Source organism: Amblyomma americanum, chromosome 2 (assembly GCF_052857255.1).
Source record: "Amblyomma americanum isolate KBUSLIRL-KWMA chromosome 2, ASM5285725v1, whole genome shotgun sequence".
Lineage (NCBI taxonomy): Eukaryota > Metazoa > Arthropoda > Arachnida > Ixodida > Ixodidae > Amblyomma > Amblyomma americanum.
This window is the reverse complement of record NC_135498.1, coordinates 189,807,153-189,825,930: the sequence shown is the minus strand read 5'-3', so window position 1 is coordinate 189,825,930 and position 18,778 is coordinate 189,807,153. Positions and strand designations below refer to the sequence as shown.

The 18,778-nt window shown below is 45.5% G+C and overlaps 1 protein-coding gene across 1 annotated transcript in view; it reads right to left on the bottom strand.

Moving 5' to 3' along the window:
- LOC144120310 (neprilysin-1-like) overlaps positions 1–16,219 on the bottom strand; it is a 78,318-nt gene extending 62,099 nt beyond the window's left edge. The window contains exons 1-3 of the mRNA XM_077652696.1: positions 16,207–16,219; positions 14,692–14,985; positions 4,598–4,795 (exon numbers count right to left, since the gene is read on the bottom strand). Of these exons, the coding sequence (XP_077508822.1) occupies positions 4,598–4,795; positions 14,692–14,985; positions 16,207–16,219 (505 nt within the window). The remainder of the gene's footprint in view (positions 1–4,597; positions 4,796–14,691; positions 14,986–16,206) is intronic.
- Between the last annotated feature and the right edge of the window lie 2,559 nt (positions 16,220–18,778).

The following is an 18,778-nucleotide window of genomic DNA, read 5'->3' as shown; positions in this document are numbered from 1 at the left end:
CGTCGCCAACCTATGGTTCCGAAACCACGAAGCCCATTTTTTTACCTGGACGGTCCTAAAAACCAACTTGACCGACTTCTTCGGCCGCCCAGCTGTCCGGAAACTTCGCACCGAACAGCGGTTGCACAGTAGGGCTCAACATAGCGGCGAGGACTTCACAACTTATATCCAAGACGTCGCCGAGTTATGCAAGCGCATGAATCCATATATGAGACAGGCCGAAAAAATAAAGCACATTCTGAATGAGATTGAGGATGACGCGCTACAAATGGCAGTGTCCGAAAATCTCCAAACCGTCTCCGACGTCATCTCTTTATGTCAGAGCTATGACGATCTCCGAAAACAGCGTCTTGTCACTGGCCGTACCAGTTGTCCGGACGATGCCCTATCAAGCTTGGCTCTGTGCAGTACTGATCATGATCAGCCGGCCATTCTTCAGCACATCAAGCAGTTTGGGCGGTAGTGGGTGGCCCACCTGTTATCGTTAGTTACCTGCCAACCCACCCCTGAAACCAGCCCAACGTCATCCTTGTTGCCTTCGTGTCATCCAGGGCAGGTTGCAGGTTGGTTACTTATACGGTGACATATGCCGAAGCTGTGGTCCGGCCAATATCTCCGCCCGATGTTCCTGCCTGGGTGCCACCTGGCACCGCCTTTTCTCGCCGCAGCCCCAGCCTAAAATGTCACTCGCTCGACACTCTCTGCATTGCCCCGCTCTGCATCCTATGAATCCATGGCGCACTCAAGATAACCGCCAGATTGACTATGCCTGCGGTATGGCTGGCCATGTGGCCCGTTAGTGCCGCACACGCGGCTCCCGCCATCACGAATACGGGCGCGCGCTGGCGTCCGACGTCCCATTGCCTTCCACACCTGTCTCTCCTCCTCTGCCTCGGAATCCCTCTTCGTCTCGGTCCGACTATTACAACCACAGTTCGCCGTCTCCTCGACGCCGTTCGTGCTCTCCTACGCTCCGTGGTCACCCCCCATCCACCTGTAAAGAGTCAAATGTCATAGTAATGTGAACCGCCACAATGTGAACAGCCCTCTCCTCGACGCCGTTCGCGCTCTCCTACGCTCCGTGGTCACCACCCATCCACCTGTAAAGATTCAAATATAACAATAAAGTGAACAGCCACAATGTGAACAGCCGTCTCATCGACGCCGTTCGCGTTCTCCTACGCTCCGTGTTCACCACCCATCCACCTGTAAAGAGTCAAATGTAATAATGTGAACCGCCACAATGTGAACAGCCGTCTCCTCGACGCCGTTCGCGCTCTCCTACGCTCCGTGGTCACAACCCACCCACCTGTAAAGAGTCAAATATCAGAATAATGTGAACAGCCGTCTCCTCGACGCCGTTCGCGCTCTCCTACGCTCCGTGGTCACCACCTATCCACCTGTAAAGAGTCAAATATCACAATAATGTGAACAGCCACAATGTGAACAGCCGTCTCCCTGACGCCGTTCGCGCTCTCCTACGCTCCGTGGTCACCACCCATCCACCTGTAAAGAGTCAAATGTCATAATAATGTGAACCGCCACAATGTGAACAGCCGTCTCCTCGACGCCGTTCGCGCTCTCCTACGCTCCGTGGTCACCACCCATCCACCTGTAAAGATGTCAAATGTCATTATAATGTTAACCGCCACAATGTGAACAGCCGCCTCCTCGACGCCGTTCGCGCTCTCCTACGCTCCGTGGTCACCACCCATCTAACTGTAAAGAGTCAAATGTCACAATAATGTGAACCGCCACAATGTGGACAGCCGCCTCCTCGACGCCGTTCGTGCTCTCCTACGCTCCGTGGTCACCACCCATCCACCTGTAAAGAGTCAAATGTCACAATAATGTGAACCGCCACAATGTGAACAGCCGTCTCCTCAACGCCGTTCGCGCTCTCCTACGCTCCGTGGTAACCACCTATTCGCCTGTAAAGAGTCAAATATCACAATAATCTGAACAGCCGCAATGTGAACAGCTGTCTCATTGATGCCGTTCGCGCTCTCCTAAGTAACGTAGGCCACCACCCCTTCAATTGTAAAGACGAAAATATCACAATAATGTGAACATCCACAATATTTACCAAAAATCTGTGCCTCAGTAAAACAGCGTTCGTGAGCTTCGTCTTCGATCTGTTGTTCCACCTCCGTCGGCTCTAACCTCTGGTGTCACAACCGTCAACTGCCTTGCTAATATAACACGCTTCTATAGCTCCAAAATCGCATTGCAGTGGTGGTGTGCTACGACTTCCTTTCTCATACAACAGACTCCCGTCTAATATCTTGAGCTCCCTTCGTTTACCCGGCATCAAGGTGGGTATACTCAGTCATTTCCTTTAAAATAAATTTTGCCATTCACCTTTAAAATTTGCAGTTCACTAAAATTTGATGTTCACTATTATTCGCGGACTACATAACACAAAAAGTATACAACTCCCTCAAGCTCACGCTCGTAGACATCGATATTCGTTTTTAGCGAGTACGCTATTTGTAACGAAGCAGCCCCCTCCCCGTAGTCTGTAGCACTCCGACTTCGCACGTTCACATAAAGTGGAACCAGTATTCAACTTTGGAGAGAGGAGTCTCAGATTACGTGCGAAAGGACACTGAAGAATTTAGTTAGGGAAGGATTAAAAATGGTGCCGTGTATGCACCGTGTCGCATACGAAGTTTTGCTTGAATGCCCATAAGAAATCTAAGTAAATCCACATGTAACGACGAATTGCTGGATGCACCTAACCGTCGGTTTGTTGCCCATCGGTGACGCTCATGAACTGTTCAGAGAAATGCACATGTAAACCCACCAGGAGGTTTTGAATGTCGCTGGGCTTCATAGCCTCTGAGGTGTATTGTGCAGAAAATACCAGCGTTCATGAGCCTTAATGTACTTTGGGACGCGTTCGTATCTCACCTGTTTCTCAACGGCCATGTCATGCATCTTAATTCTACTCTAGTTTATTACACACCTCAGTGTCTTTTCTAGAGACAAGCAGAATATTCAGCCAAGCCACCGAGCGCATGCTTTCGTGCGCAATTGGTACATTCCTCACATTGATAAGACATGTGCAAAGGCATTCAGGCGGCTGAATGTTTGCAGCGGAAACTGGCTACAGCACCTGTTTCATGCAACATTCACTGCGTATAAAACCCTCATCCCGCCGATACTTCAGTATGCCAGTATTGTATGGTCCCCGAACCAGGCTTATATAATCGACAAAGTAGACAAAATACAGTGCATGTCACTCTGTTTTATTTATTCCAGATATTCACCCCATGAGAATGTCACTGCTTTGCGCAAACAAACTAACATTCCAAGCATAATAACCAGACTTCGGGTCGCGTCCATGGAATTTACTTTTCTCCTTTATCGCGGTCACATAAACTTAGATAATGCAGGGTATATTACGCCACCAATCGAACAATGTCACCGAACAAATCACCTTCAGTACATCAGACCTTTTTTGCGCGGTGTGACACTTTTAAATTTTCATTTTTCCTTTCGGTATTGAAACATGGAATCGGCTGCTAGAAGAAATTGCGAATATTACTCCGTCCGTTGAATATTACTCCGAAATTAGTTATCTTTTTCTTGCGTAAGTCTACCTGTGATAATTTTGTCTTCCTTGCATCTGCGCTTTTGAGTGATTTTTGGTCGCAATCGAATCCAATATTTGCTGTTTCCTCTTTCACATAGCATTATCTGATTTGCACTGTCTTTTTCGCACTCTTATTCTGCTGGATTTTGTTTCTTTGGTGCGTATTAATAATTCAATTGTAATGTTTGTCTTCTGCGTCGCAATTTTGCTCTTTTTGTTGCGCTCGCCTTTTACTTATTTTTAATCGGAAATATCTCCTGACATGTTTTATATGTTATGCTATTATTTCACCTTGCACTGTTTTCCTTCTGACCCACTCCTAGATTGATCTATAACTGGGAGAGAGTTACGTCATCCTGTCGAGAAACACGACAAGAAGGTTTCTGTTCTCGCAAAAAAATTTCTATAGGCTTTGGGGCCTCGCCTTTTAGTAACAAGAGAAATTTGGTAAACAGCACAATTTTTTGTATTCCTTGTGGGATCAACACGCGACTTCGCCATAATAGTGCAAAACCTGTGGTTACGATAAGAAAAAACTTTTTGTCGTCTCTTGGGACCGACTGTCGTATTTATCGCCTGGCAAGTTCGAAAAAGGCAGCAAGTTCGACCGAGCACGCTTCCTTTCTATTTAGCTAGGCCAAATGATAGGATGCACGCATCAGACTGGTCTTCAACAGAAGCCTATTGGGCCTTCTTTGAGCGATTTACATACATTTTTATTAGTTCGAGCGCAACATATACAAAAAATTACGCTTTACTACACGCTGGAGAACCAGTGTCCTGTGAGCTCAAGTTCGCAGTGTAGCCCCGTTTAACTGTAAAGTGCGACGATGGTACAAAAATTTGCCAGGCCCCAATAGATTCATGCACAAAACGTAAAAGAAGGGGAGTCGTACAACGCTTTCAGCAATTGAAGCCTTAGTTAACTGCATCTATGCAAAGATTTCTTTTCAAAAACAACTCAAGAACGCTCCCGGCACGGCCGGCGTATCCACTGACCGTAGTATTGGTCCACAGAGGCGCCGTCTTTCTGCCACTTCACTCCACCGATGTACTGGTCCATCTTGGAGAGTTTGCGAATGGCCACACTTCGCGCTTGGCCCGTGATCCACCCGGCGGACTCAAATGATGCCTGGAAGGCCTTGCGGATGTTGTTAACCATTGCCTCGGCTTCCTCCAGAGTCTTCTCACTCACCACTGTCAGGCGTGCGGTGGTAGAGCAAAAAAAAAAGCGGCTTACTTACGTCCTAGCATGGCGGTTCTTAGTCAACATAGCGGACATTTATTTTAATGCGACAGCATTTAGCTTATCGCCTTGCAAAAAACTGCCGGCTTGTCACGAACTTTTCTGACCTGTCGACAGTGGTCATATAACCCAGTGAAATCGTCGCAACCTCCCCCCTCGTGACACTGCACATGAGCCATACCGGAGCTCTAGAGGACCAACCTGGATCTCAAGTCCCACCGCTCGTTGTATTTGAATCAGCCACCTGCATACCGCTCAGTCGCTGAACCACTTCGCCAATAGTGAATGAAGACTCCCCGTGACCTCTGAATGTAATTGAGAGAGATTAAAATGGATAAGTACATATCAGTCTGACTACACCCACTGCAGAACAAAAGCGCTTTAACATCTCCTCGATTATCCCTGTCCTGTGCCAGCTACGGCTACCCTACCCCTGTGAAGTTCTTAATCTCGTCCACCCACCTAACTTTCTCCCGCCCCCTGCTATGATTCTCTTCTCATGGAATCCTCCCCGTTACCCTTAAGGACCAGCGGTTATCTTGCCTTCACATTGCATGCCCTGCCAAAGCCAATTATTTCCTACTGATTCCGACTAGGATGTCTTTAACCTATGTCATTAGCCGACTCTGCCCTCCTCTTATCTCTTATCGTTACACCTATCATTTTTCTTCCCATAGCTCGCTGCGCTGTCGTTAGAGTTGAACTTTTTTCGTTAGCCTCCTTGTTTGTGCCCCATAGGCAAGTATCGGAAAGATATAGCTTTTATATACTTTTCTCCTGAGTGATATTTGTAAACTGCTACTCATGATTTCAAAGAACCTGCCAAATGCACTTTATCCCATTCTTATACTTCTAGTTAGTTCCCTTTAGTCATTCGGATCGGCGCTCACTACTTGCCCTAAGTAGAAGTATTCCCTTACCACTTGCAGCACCTCGCTGCCTACGAGCTCGTAAACATCATTTGCAGGCTCTGTGGCTCTGTATCATTCCACAGAAAAAGAAGCTCTCTGGATCTCAAAAGCGCCATTTCGCAGCAGTGAAGAAGAGGCGCCTTAGCGACACTTTAGAAAAAATGCCTAGGCTTTCGAGGTATTTTGCCAGCGATGAGAGCTCGGGCAGAAATCCGCAGACAAGTAAGACCAGAGAAGGTGGTCAAGCAGACCGTGTAGTCAGCGGCATTCTTTGTGCTGAATACAGGCGCAAGCGAGGTGCTCTCGTCAGTCCCTTTAATGTCAACTGCCTAGGCAAGAACGCACTGCGACGAAACCTTTCCCTCCAGGAACAAGCAGCGCGAGTGAGACCGACTTTGTGTGTGTCCTTGCATGTCCACGGATCCTGCTGGCTGGTTTCCCCTGCACGCAGCCACTATGAACTTTTGGGTGGAACGAAACTAGGATGTGCGTGAAAATGCTAGAAACATTGTTGAACTGTTGCTTTTGACAACAGTTCAAAGCATTCCTTGTCGGTCTTTTTTTCGGCTAAAACGCATAAACCAGATATGCCGTTTAGGACTATTGTAAGTGAAAAGGGTTCATGGCAACACCATGTCAGTCGATTTCTTCTTTCCAAGCTTAAACCTCTGTCTATTAATGATCCCTTCTGGGTAAAAAAGTCAGCTGATGTTGCCGATTTTTTGAAAAACAGCGGTCAGATATGTTCTGCCTTTTCTATAGACATTGAAGATTTGTTTTATTCGATACCACATGCTGAGTTGTTGGCCTCTGTTAGAGAGTGTATCGAAAGCTCGGGGGCGGTGGCGTTCCAGAACAATGCCGGCATTTCAACTGATAGTTTCCTAAAGCTTTTAGAGTATTACTTGAATGTTACCTTTATCTTAAATGACAACCAGTTTTATCTGCAGCGCAAAGGTATATGCATTCGTTCTTGTGTAGCGCCAATTTTATGTGATATTTTTTTAGCTTTTATCGACCGCCCATTGGAAATGACCTTACGTGATGGTCCGGTTTTAAATGTTTTTAGATATGTAGATGATTTTTTAATCTTTTTAGGGGCTGGGACCTTTACATTCCTTGACCCGGTTGTTTCACAGATTTTAACTGTTTTTAATCAATTAGGACGAGGGTTGGTTTTTACACATGAATTGCCTGATAATCAACAGTTAAGGTTCCTGGACTTAAAGCTTAGGTTCTGTGGTAGCCACGTGTGTTGGATGTACTCCCCCCGTGCCAACAAAGAGATGTTGAGATACGACTCTTCACACTCGAAAGTTGTGAAAAGAGCTATTGCGTCACTCTGCCTGGTGTCTGCCCTTCTTAAGTCGTGCCCTCATAGCATGCAGGAGAGTGTCAATAATCAGGTTTCCCGCCTCTTGGCGGTAGGCTTCCCTGGTCCAGCCATTTCTACCATCGCTGAAACCCTCCTGCAAAAACAAAAAGGCGCTCAAAAAAGAAGACCCGATTTCTCGACATCAAAGCCGGTGGTTGTTCCATATGTTCACCGAGTGTCACACAACCTCAAGAAGGTTGCCGGCAGGCACCACGTGCCCTTAGCCTTCTCAGCCCCAACCAGCTTTCAAAGCTTTGCCGACGCATTTCTGGCATTTGTGAGGGCGGCTGCAAAAAGAAACATGGCATTTCTTATGTCAAATGCGCTACAGGGGTGGTGTACAGTGTACCCTTTTCTTGTGGGTCTTCTTATGTAAGTCAAACTGGCCGTTGCATTAATGACCGGCTACGGGAGCATGATAGAAATTTAGAAAACAACGACAGAACGGCTAATATTGTACGGCATATTTCTTCCTGTGACCGCACGTGTAGGGACCGTTTTGAGAAAACTAAGATTCTGGGCAGGAGCGCCAATCCTACAGCGCGGCTTGTGCTGGAGGCCTTCAACATCAAAAGGCTATCTGATCGCTGCGCGAGTGATCCTTCCTTGCAGATTTATTCTTCGGAATGTGCGTTTCTGGATACGCTTTCGCCTTGTCACAACGTGGGTGTATGACGTGTGTGCCTCCAACTGTCTGCATGCTCGGCTATATATTACGGGTGTTACGCCCCAATAAACAGTTGGTAGTAGCGCTCGTCTGTCCTCTGGTGTGTTTCTTCTCGTCTCTTACCCCTGTCACACGGGCACTTATAAGGCCTTAGAAATTAAGGTCCTTTGCCCCAAAGGCGCGTGACGCGCATCTACACGGCAAAGCGTCGAGACCTTTGCGATAAAGGTCCGTAGCAATAAAGGCGGCCGTCAGCGGCCTTAAAGTTGCTTAAAGGAGCAACCCAGACGGCAGCGCCAGCTAGCGAGCTCAAAGAATAAAAAATTGACGCAATTTTTAGTTTTGAAACCGTAAAAAAATATCTAATTTATCTTATTTAATGGTTAATTTTGCGTTACAGTGCAGTTAACCGTAGAGGAGGCTATGACTAAAGACATCCACACTGCTAAGAAAGTACTTGAACGCTTTTCAGCAGCCGCATCGACACACACGTGCTTGCGCATCTTGCTTTGCTGTTTTTTCTTCGTTTGCTCTATGTTGTGTGCGTGTTTTGAGTTTGCTTGTGTGCACAAAGACACAAGCAACAAAGCACGCTTCTCGAACACGACGAGGAGCTGAACGGAAAAGTGCGCCTACCGTGGTCGGACCGAGAACGATGAAAAAAAAAAAAGAAACTGTTTCAAAATATTCGTTTCTCACCGTCAGAACGCTCGTTTATTATCGTGATAGCTACTTTTTTCAACATAAACGAAAGCACTCTTAGCTGAAGTGCTACCGTCTGCTTTAATTTCATGTTACTAGCGCCGCTTCACACACAGCGGTGACTTTTGGCATTCACGGATGCCGCGTTCTAGCTCCTTTATATTTGCCGTGTAGCAGCGTCGCTGCTCCTTTTCGGTTTTCCTCCTTTAGTGCAATAAGACAACTTTACGGCAAAGGCCGAGAAGTCCCGTGTGACAGGGGTATTAGTCTAAGTTTCGCGCTAACTTCTTCCATATCTACTTTCCTTGTGCCCTGATGTCGGCAAGAAAGAAGCAATTTTCGGAACTAGATGGCTTCATTTCGTGGAACAAGGCATATGCGAAGCTAAAGGCACATAGAGAAATTGGGCGCCACAGACAGTGCATGCTTGAAATGTGCAAGCAGCGTTCAGTTAGGACACGACTCAGTCGATCCCTTCAAGAGTATAGCTTGGAACTGGCAACTAACTCGAGAAATGTGCTTCAGCGCGTAGTTCCTGTTGTGATGTTTTTGGCAGAACGAGGGCTATCTCTGAGGGGACCCCAAAGATTTAATCAGATCTTCTCAAATTTCAACTTCCTTGGATGTCTTGAATTGATCGCCAAGTTTGATCCTTTCCGTGCTGCCCAATAAAAAACCTTGGGAACGATGACCGCGGCGCAAAATCCTACCAGTCCCCAATCATTGTGGAAGAAAATGTAGAACCTCTTGAAGCTTAAGTCTGAAAGAAAATCACCTGCAAGATAGGCAGTGCCAAGTACTTCTCCCTTACGGAAAATACACATGATAAGGACCAGCTTACAGTGGTCACTCGCTAAGAGGCCCACGATGGTCCGGAAGAACACTTATTAGGTTTTTAACCATTACCAGTCACACCCCTTAGCAAAAAAAGGCTGTGCTAAAAATGCATTTCAAACACATTTACTAATTTCGTATTTATTTTGCATTTTTTGTCCCTATGCTTAAATTGCAATACGAATGCTTTCTATATATGCTAGGAGTAAGGTTTTGAACAATCTAAGAAATGCATCAATATTTCATTTTCTGTTTGCTTGATATATTTATTCTACATTAAAATATACAATAAATACAATAAAAATATAAAATTAATATATTAAATGTATACTAAAACTATACATCAAATAAAATAAAAATATACTAAAAATATACATTAAATACATTACTATAAAACAAACTAAAAATATACAATTCATATATTGAAGATATTAACTTCGGCTCGACTTAAAAAACATGTACTAGTCAGATTCATCGGATAATACTGATCAATGTTGTTGTCAACATCAGAAGTAATGACTGAACTGGGTATAAGCATCAGGATACACAGACAATCCCAGAGAAAACACGCTGTTATCAAGAAGTCTATGACAGTGGGATGTCACGTGACTGGGCCTAGGCGGGTATAACGTCGCCACACAAAGAAATGCCAACCGAAAGTGAGATAAGCAAACAGGAACTGCTCCCACAAGTGTGATACTTGGCTTGGCTTATACAGCGTGTTCAAAATTAGACTTTACTGATCTTTTAAAAAACTGTTGAACGCCGTACGGTAATGCCGCTTCTGCATTTTGGTAATGTGGCCAGGCGGACAAAAACGAGTAATATTGTTCTCGTGAATTCAATAATTAACTAAAATAAATTAATTAACTTTTTACTGGCTGAAGCTAGAGTGCATGTATATATTGGGAGCTTGAAGGCAGTTGCTATTGAGGGCTATTCCATTTTGTACAATTTTAGTGGCACGCCTTTGTCCTGAGAGGCGCACGTCTAAAATTTCGTCCCAGTTCGTCTAATTACGCATGCAAGACGGCGGCTGTCAGCGTGACACACCTCCCTCGTGTGACGCCGCTATTGCGTATGGCACTCCGTCTTGCAAGAGTGGGCAGCGAGCGGCATCCCCTCTTCCTACCGTTTGTCGAAGCAATCGCTTAAAGAATTAGCTCTCCCTTATCGCCGACTCAACAGGTTCATCGGTTTTGATCGCCAAGAAGGAAAACGCTGATCCAGAACAAAAAGTCATCCGCGTCGCCGCTCGCTGCACGCTCTTGTAAGGCGGAATGCCATACGCAACAGCTGCTTCACGTGATGGAGGTGCTTCACGCCGAGAGCCGCTGTCTCACATGCGTAATTAGACGAACTGGGACGAAATTTTAGACGTGTACATCTCATAACACAGGAGCGTTACTAAAATTGTACAAAATGGAAAATCCCTCAAAAGCCACTGCCTCCAAGTTCTCAGTATAAACACGCAGGCTATCCTCAGCCAATAAAAAAGTTAATTAGTGAATTTTAGTTGATTATTGAATTTACGGTGACAATTATTACCCCAATTTGTGTCCGCCTGGCCGAATTCCCAACGTGCAAAAGCGGCAGCAGCGTACGGCGTTTCACATTTTCTTTAAAAATCAGTAAAATCTAATTTTGAACACACTGTATATACCCCCCATTCCCCCCATTCCAAGATATATCTTGCCCGGTTTAAAAGGACTGCCCGTTTGTTAAAATTAAACTATACTTGAGACGAATTAATTTCATATTTAAGAAAGTGCACTTTTAATACATTGACAAGATGCTAAAACCTCATACATATTTTTTCATGTGTTTGAAACGTGCTCGAAACATGCTTTAAGTGTATGCTTCGAATGAATTAATTTGATATTTACGGAAGTACACTTTTAATACATTAACAAGATGCTAAAACCACATATATATTTTTTCTTGACTTTGAAACGTACTCGAAACGTGCTTTAAGTGACGTGTACTTCAGGCGAATTAATTTTATATTTACGAAAGTACACTTTTAATACATTGACAAGATGCTAAAAGCGCATACATATTTTTTCACGTGTTTGAAACGTGCTCGAAACATGCTTTAAGTGACGTATATTTCAGAGGAAATAATTTATATTGACAAAAGTACGCTTTTAATATACCGACAAAATGCTAAAACCGCATTCCTATTTTCTCACTTATTTGAAATGTGCTCTAAGCATGCCTTAAGTGACGTAATTGTGGAAAATTTTAAGAATATGTTTCGAATACCAAGCATAAAATTTCAGGAACATATTTCCGGAATATTTTAGTGCATCCATGAATACAAAATATGTTTAAAATGCATTATAAATATCCCGGAGTATATTCCAAACGTATTAGTTTTCGATAAGGGACAGGAGAGCATCCCAAGCAGTCAAAGCTTGCTTTCCTAAAAAATATTCATGTTAACTTCCAGGACTGTCGTGGCCAGTCATACGACAACGCAAGCAACATGGCTGGTAAGTTCTGCATGCAAGCGCTATTAAAAAAATTAATCCACAAGCTAATTTTGCACAATGCGCTGCTCACTCACTGAACCTGGTTGGGGCACATGCTGTAGACTCTTGTGGGCAAGCCGTTAGTTTTTCCAGTCTGTTCAGCCTATATGCGTTTCCTATGCTGCGTCTGCGCATGGCTGGTTTGTACTAAGGCTCACTTGAAACAAAATAAGACAGTGGTAATCCGCCAGCAAGTCTCAGATGCGCGGTGGTCAGCTCGAACAGATGCAACAAGGGTTCTCTTGGCCGTTTCTAAAGAAATCAAAACTGCCGTGTAGAGCAATCGGATGATCAAGATGACCAAGCAGAAGCGACGCACAAGGCAAAGCCTTTGCTCGAGACAATGATCACGTTGTAAACTGTGCTTCTGGCCGAGTTTAGACATAGGTTTTGCAACACCATATGGCTGCTGGCCGATTCTAAACCAGATAAAATCTGTGTGATTACGTATAGAGCTTAAGAGAGGGCTCCGACGAAATGAAAAATCTTGCGAAGGAAGCGCCGGAAAATGATTCGTACACAGCAAGGACCCAAAGTAAGCGAAAACAACCGACAAGGTACGACAGCGCTGATTTACAAGCACGCCAGAGCCACAAGATCCTTCAGCTAAATTCGTCTGTGAAGCCGTTTTCGTCATGATTGAGAACCTCCTGCACGCACAGCTCGCTTGAACGCTTACACCGAAGTCTGCTCGCAGTTCGCTGCTATCGATGATTGGGACAGGCTTTCCCCAGTACAGTGGCGGCTTCAAGCAATTGAGTTCGTGAAAAAGTATCCTTCTGATCTGGCTGGCAAAGTTTGCGATGAGCTTGAGCAGTTTATTTCTTTTTCGAGCAACGAAGGTTCTTCTTCTGTGACAGACATGCTGGAACTTGCAATTCGAGAAAAGCTTCAAGTGTCATTCCCGGAATTTCATGTTGCTATTTGATCTTCCTTGTGCTTGATGGTCACGAATTGCACAGGTGAACGGTCATTCAGCGAGCTAAAATTTAACGAACTTCGATAAACGATGACTCACAGCCGCCTCAGCGATCTGTCGCTGCTCAACGTGGAGACGGAGATTCTCAGGCGGCTCATCGTTGACTTTCTAATTAACTAACTCTCACAGCAAAAGGACCGAAAACGCTTGTAGGAATGTAAATGCCATTCTTAATTTGCTTAAGCGAGGAATGAATAGAGTAGACATGATATTAGTTTACCCGCCGCATTTGAAATTCAACTTGTTTTGTAATGTTTAAACATATAGTTCCTTTTTTGTGCAAAAGGGAGAAGTTTCTCTGTAAATGTTAACTTATTCGGTAAGCCGGTAAGTTCAAAACAGGAAAGGTATGTGAAATATGCAAGTGCTTCCTTCTCGAATAAAAGTGGAAAATGTATGCAAATATAGAAATATGTGTAAAATGTATATTGCCTATTTGAAATTGGAAAATCTGTGCAAAAATGTAAGTACGTATTAATAATTATTCGAGCCTGTTAATAAAACATGATATTTGTGCGATTTGAGTGTAATCTCATTATCTATGCGAGCCACCTTTCTCGAAAATATTTAGACATCCCCCCCCCCCCCCCCCCCGCATGGTCGAACGAGCAATGACGCCAGCGGAATCTACTGGGGCCCCGTACTAGGGACTCCGCATAGTGTTTACGAGGGCCAGGGCACTAAGCTTGGCCTCCGGGCAACCTATGTATAGCCCCTCTTTTCAGAGGAAGTGAACGTTTCTACCACCACCCCCGCATGACGAAAACGTTAGGAGTAATAAACATTATTTGTTGTGATTAAGTCAGGTTTTATAATATAATGTCGCAGTTTATACAGAAACAATGCTTTAGCACAGCTTTAATTCGTTTTGTTGGACGAATTCACAAATCTGTTAGATGGATGGTGGCGCCTTTATAGTAAGAATTTGCGAACAGCTAATGAAATAGACCAATCTGCCTTCTTCGACTGTACTCACACGCAGCCAAACTTTCTGCTCGACCGCAAATTACTCCTCGAGAAATTTATTTTCCCCGAATGCGTGTTCTCATTTTTGACAGAGGATGTCGTATATATGCTGTCATTTCCTAGCATAGATCAATCCGATGCCAGTCTGTCCTCTTGCTTTATGTGGAAAAGTATATTCACAGGCGATGTTCATAAGCAATCCGCAGACTCTTCGAGTAAATATCTGAAGCAAATTCTGAAACACATCAAGACTCAAGACTGACATGGGGGGGGGGGGGGGGGGGATAATAGAGGACCCCTTTATTTTTTTTTAACCTGGCCTTCATTACCGTTAATCCGGCCCTGGGGGCAATGCGCAATTTATACGGTATCGTGTGGCTGGGAGATATGGAACTGCTTGCAAGACTTCGACCCGTCTCACCGAGGAAAATGCCTTATACTCGTCAATTTTTTTTATGTGTACATCGAGCAATTCTACCAAAAGTAGCCACTCTGCCCACCAATCCAAACCCCTTCTCCCCACACTCGTTGGAATTCAGCTTTGTAAATATTAAGCCCTTATTTCAACTGATTACAATTTGAGAATACTGTTAGCACGACACTAGCCTTGGCGTTAGGGGTGCTATACTGACCTAAGACGGGTAGAATAGCGCTCGTTACTAGGCATAACTGCCGCAGATGGACAATGGTATCCCGGTAGCCTTGCATTTTTTGCCTTACCAAGGCTCTCTTTCTCGCCGAATGTGGCCTAAATAATACCTTTAACAATTATTTCCAAAATCAAAATTTGTTGAGTTCAATATTCTCTCTTTCAGCTACATTTCCTGCTCGTGGCTAAGAGCCTTATTGCAAGCACTCTTGGCGAGGTATTTTGCCCACCTGCGTCCAGGTACTGGCTTGTGAGTGCCCGCGGCATCGACCCTTCGACGAGCTGGTAGCAGCTGATCTCTGGATGAGTGTCGCTGTCGTCGCCGGACAAGTGTGCAGGGATGGTGTGCACCACGAGTTCTCGGACGAGGCTCCACGCCATCAACCACCGCAGGCCATGCGGGCCTACAGCGGTCGACACGAGCAGGTCAGCTAGCACTTGAAACTCTTGCATATCGACAAGAACCGCGTCGCCGGCGCCGTACAAATTGTTGGTGTATCTGGCGAACTTGGCGCCCCACTCGTCTGGAAACAAACAGTAACAGCATTCATCGGGGCGTGCGCAGCAATTTGATGCTTTAGAACTTCAGAGTGCTTATCTTGAGGGACTGAAATTGGTGTTTTTATCTAAAAAAAAAACTGGCGCTAAAACGCACGGCAGGGAATCAAAAACATCTGCTGTAAATCTTTCATATGATGCAGGTTTAAGCATGAACTGCGTTGCTGGAAAGGCTTACATCATTCCAGGATGGCTCATAGGTGGTTTAGATTTTGGTAGCCGCACTCGGGTGTCGGCCAAGCTTATTGGCTGTTGAACACGCTTTCGTTGGCCGCTTTTGTTATTTGCGCTAGGCAGCGCACATGGCATCCCTGGCCGCTTTCGCACCTTCATAAGCCTCGAACAGAGCCGCTTTACAGAGTTCGGCAGCTTTATTGTCTTCCTTTGCTGCTTTCTATGCTTTACGTGCCGCCGCATACAGCTGCTTCCGTTTTTGTGGTGGCCAGGTGCTTAGCGTCTCCCGCTCCTCGGAATGCAAAGCAGCCCAGTTTGAGCCGGCCCTGGTTCAAATCTCGCTCGGGGCTACAATTTAGGCAAGATTTTTTTCTGCTGCCTCCCATTCGGACGGAAAATTGCGGAACGTTTCGCAGAATGTCGGTTTCGTTTATTCCTAAGATTTGCACGATTATCGCCTGAGCTTGCACAGAACTCGAGCTAAAACTTTCTCATGCCGAATAAAAAGTTGAGCTTTCGAATTCTGCCAAAGTACAGTAATATGTTTCCGTAAATATGCGGTCGGTTGCGTAATTTCTCGCCACGCATTAACAATAAGACGCTGGCATGCTGAACAAGAACTTGCATCAACTGAAACTTAGTCCAGGAACTAGTTCATATCTGTTAATCTTACTAATCGTGTTTAATTTCCTTGCATCGCAAGCAGTCGCACGCTCCTTCCTGATACGTTCTGTTCCGTTCTGAAGTCATATGCCGTTCTTCGTGTATGTACTTGTTCATTACTCTAACGCATCGTCTAACATCGTCACCTCATATCATAAACATCACTAATGAGGCCAACCGCACGCTAAGATGCGCATCGCATATTTTGCGCCCTGCATCGTTAAGGTGCTTAAGCATTACTGACAATTCGTAGAATCTCGAAGCACATCGGCTGATTTTAACTGTGCGCAGTATGTTGAGCAGCAAGACACAGTGTTACTCAAGGCGGTGCCAAGCGCAGAGGGCCTCACCACCACAAGGCATGCTTGAGATTTTTCTCGAGTTTGCCTCATGCATTCACACGCACTTCATTTACGAGTTCGAAAACAAAATTTCCCTGCGCTTGCCTACCTTTGTCCGTAAATTTTCGAGACTGAGTCTATTAAAAAAAATTCCTTTAACATTGAAATCATTTGTGCAGCAACCGCAGCGGTGGCCAAGTGGTTGAGCATCCGCCTCGCATGCGGGAGGTGCGGGGTTCGATCCCCAGTGCCGCCGGGTACCCACCGGTGATACAATGGGTACAAGCTTTCCCCTGGTCTGGTGCTCGGCTTATTTAGGGTGAAATGCTTGGGAAATGGGTCTTCGACCCCAACTTGAGAATTTGAAAAATACCTTGTGCCATGGCGCTCTTTGGCCATCGATGCCCTTGCGCCATAAAAACCATAAAAATCCAAATCATTTGTGCAGCACCCCTTCGAAATACACTCCCTTGCAGTCTATCCACAGCTTCCAACGCTTCATGAGTTTTTGGTAACAGTAGCAAAACGCTTCTTTTGGCAGGGCTGTCAGCTCCTTTGTCGTGGCGTCTTGAATGGCATCCACGCTCCCCATCCACCGACTGTTTAGGGCTCTCTTCAGACGAGTAAACAAGAAAAATCGCATGGGGAGAGGTCAGGCGAGAATGGCGGATAGGGAAGTGCAGTAATGCTGTGATTGGCGAGAAATTTTGTCACGCTGAGAGCGGTGTGCAGTCTTGCGCTATCGTGGAGAAGGCTCCATTTTCCAGATGCCCATGTGTGAGGGCGACGGCGCACAGTGCATCACGCATGTGTTGGAGCACGCAGATATAAAACTCCTTATTCACCGCCTGCCCTTGTGGGACGAACTCGTGGTCTATGACACATCTGGCGTCGAAAAAAATTATCAGCATCATCTTTGTTTTGGTCTTTTGTCGCCGCACCTCTCTCGACGCCGGAAAGCTTGTGGACCGCCATTCGGCACTCTGCCTCTTTGTTTGAGGATCGTATTGAAAACACCATGTTTCGTCTTCAGCAATCACGCTGTCGACGAATGCGGCATCTTTCTCTACCTGGGAGAGCAAAACAGCGCACACTGATGCCCGCGTGTCCTTCTGGTCCTGTGTGCGGAACAAGTCTGGCATTCAGCTTTCGTTTCCTCAAGTTCTCACGCAAAATTTCGTGACATGTTGCCTTACTAAAGTCGAGAGCATCTGATAGAATGCGGGCAGTAATGGTGCGGTGTTGCTGTACGGTTTCCCTGACGCGAGCTACGTTGTTTTCATTCCGTGAGGTTGAAGGGCGCCCCTTCTTTGTGTCGTCTTCCATCGACGTTCTCCCCGAAACGAACCTCGTGTGCCACTCGAAAACTCGCGCCTGCGGTAATGTCTCGTTGCCGTAAGCGTCACGAAGGAGCTCATAGGTCCGTGTGGCTGTCTTTCCAAGCCTCACAAATTTTATGTTTACACGCTGTTCGAGGTGAACGTCCATCTGTCCACATTCACTCACAGTAAGATGCGCAGACGACTAGTGACGACGTATATTTCTGCATGTAGTGTCATCTAACGGCTACCACAGCAATCAACATAAATAGCTCAGGTTAGCTCGAAAAGAGGGCGCTACACATATGCACCAACATATGTTTTAGGGAATCATTTCTAGAGAAGAAAATAAATCAGTTTCGAAACTTTACGGACAAAGGTTGTACTACCGTTTAGAATGTCGCTGCTGCACTGACGTACTGCACATTAGTCTATCTAGACAACATGGTGTAACGCTTGTTTCCAGTGGCACCGTGGGCTTCAGGAGGGGTTCCGCTCTTAACATACGGCCTCTTTTCCATGAGAGTGTGTATTGTTCCAACTAAAAACTAATGGATAAAATCCCATGAATTTTTTTGCAGACATCATTACCGCTGAATCGCTCACTTCGCTGCTACGCTGTAGGAAGCTTTTCGACCAACCTTCTCTTTTTCTTTCCGTCGGCATCAAGCCAAGTAAAATCACTTAATTCATTGCCTCCAAGCAAAATGCAATACAAGTTGCAGAACATCATTTTCCAGAATAGCAACGGCCGGCAATTGTGTCAGTGTCGGGTCAGGGACTGAATGTACGAACGCCGACTGGGAGATTTTTACCATCTAGACTATGTAGTCGTGGTCTGCCACAGCCGCCAACGTGCACGCAGTAAAAGTGCTGCCCAACTTAAGTGTCAATGCCGAACAGCACAAGCAACAGGAGAAATACCTGCAGTGGCATGCGGCCTTGTCCGGATGCCCAAGTTTTGAACCGTGTCCGTAGCCACGTTGACTCCTTTCTTCTTGGCCTGCTCCATGGCGTCAGAAACTGCAACATTAAAAAGGCACATACCATCAATGACGTGCTTTTCGCATAAACGTTTAGGGCAGAATATTGCCAGTCTTTTTTTTCTCTGACATGCCAATTTTAACCTTTTCATTCAAGCATAACTTTCAGTGAGAACAAGTCTGGACAAAACATGTCGCGCATGCATACACGGTCAGAATAAAGTCGACAATAGCGGCGGCCGTACTTGGTTCTGTCGGTGTCTTCAAGCGCGACAAGTT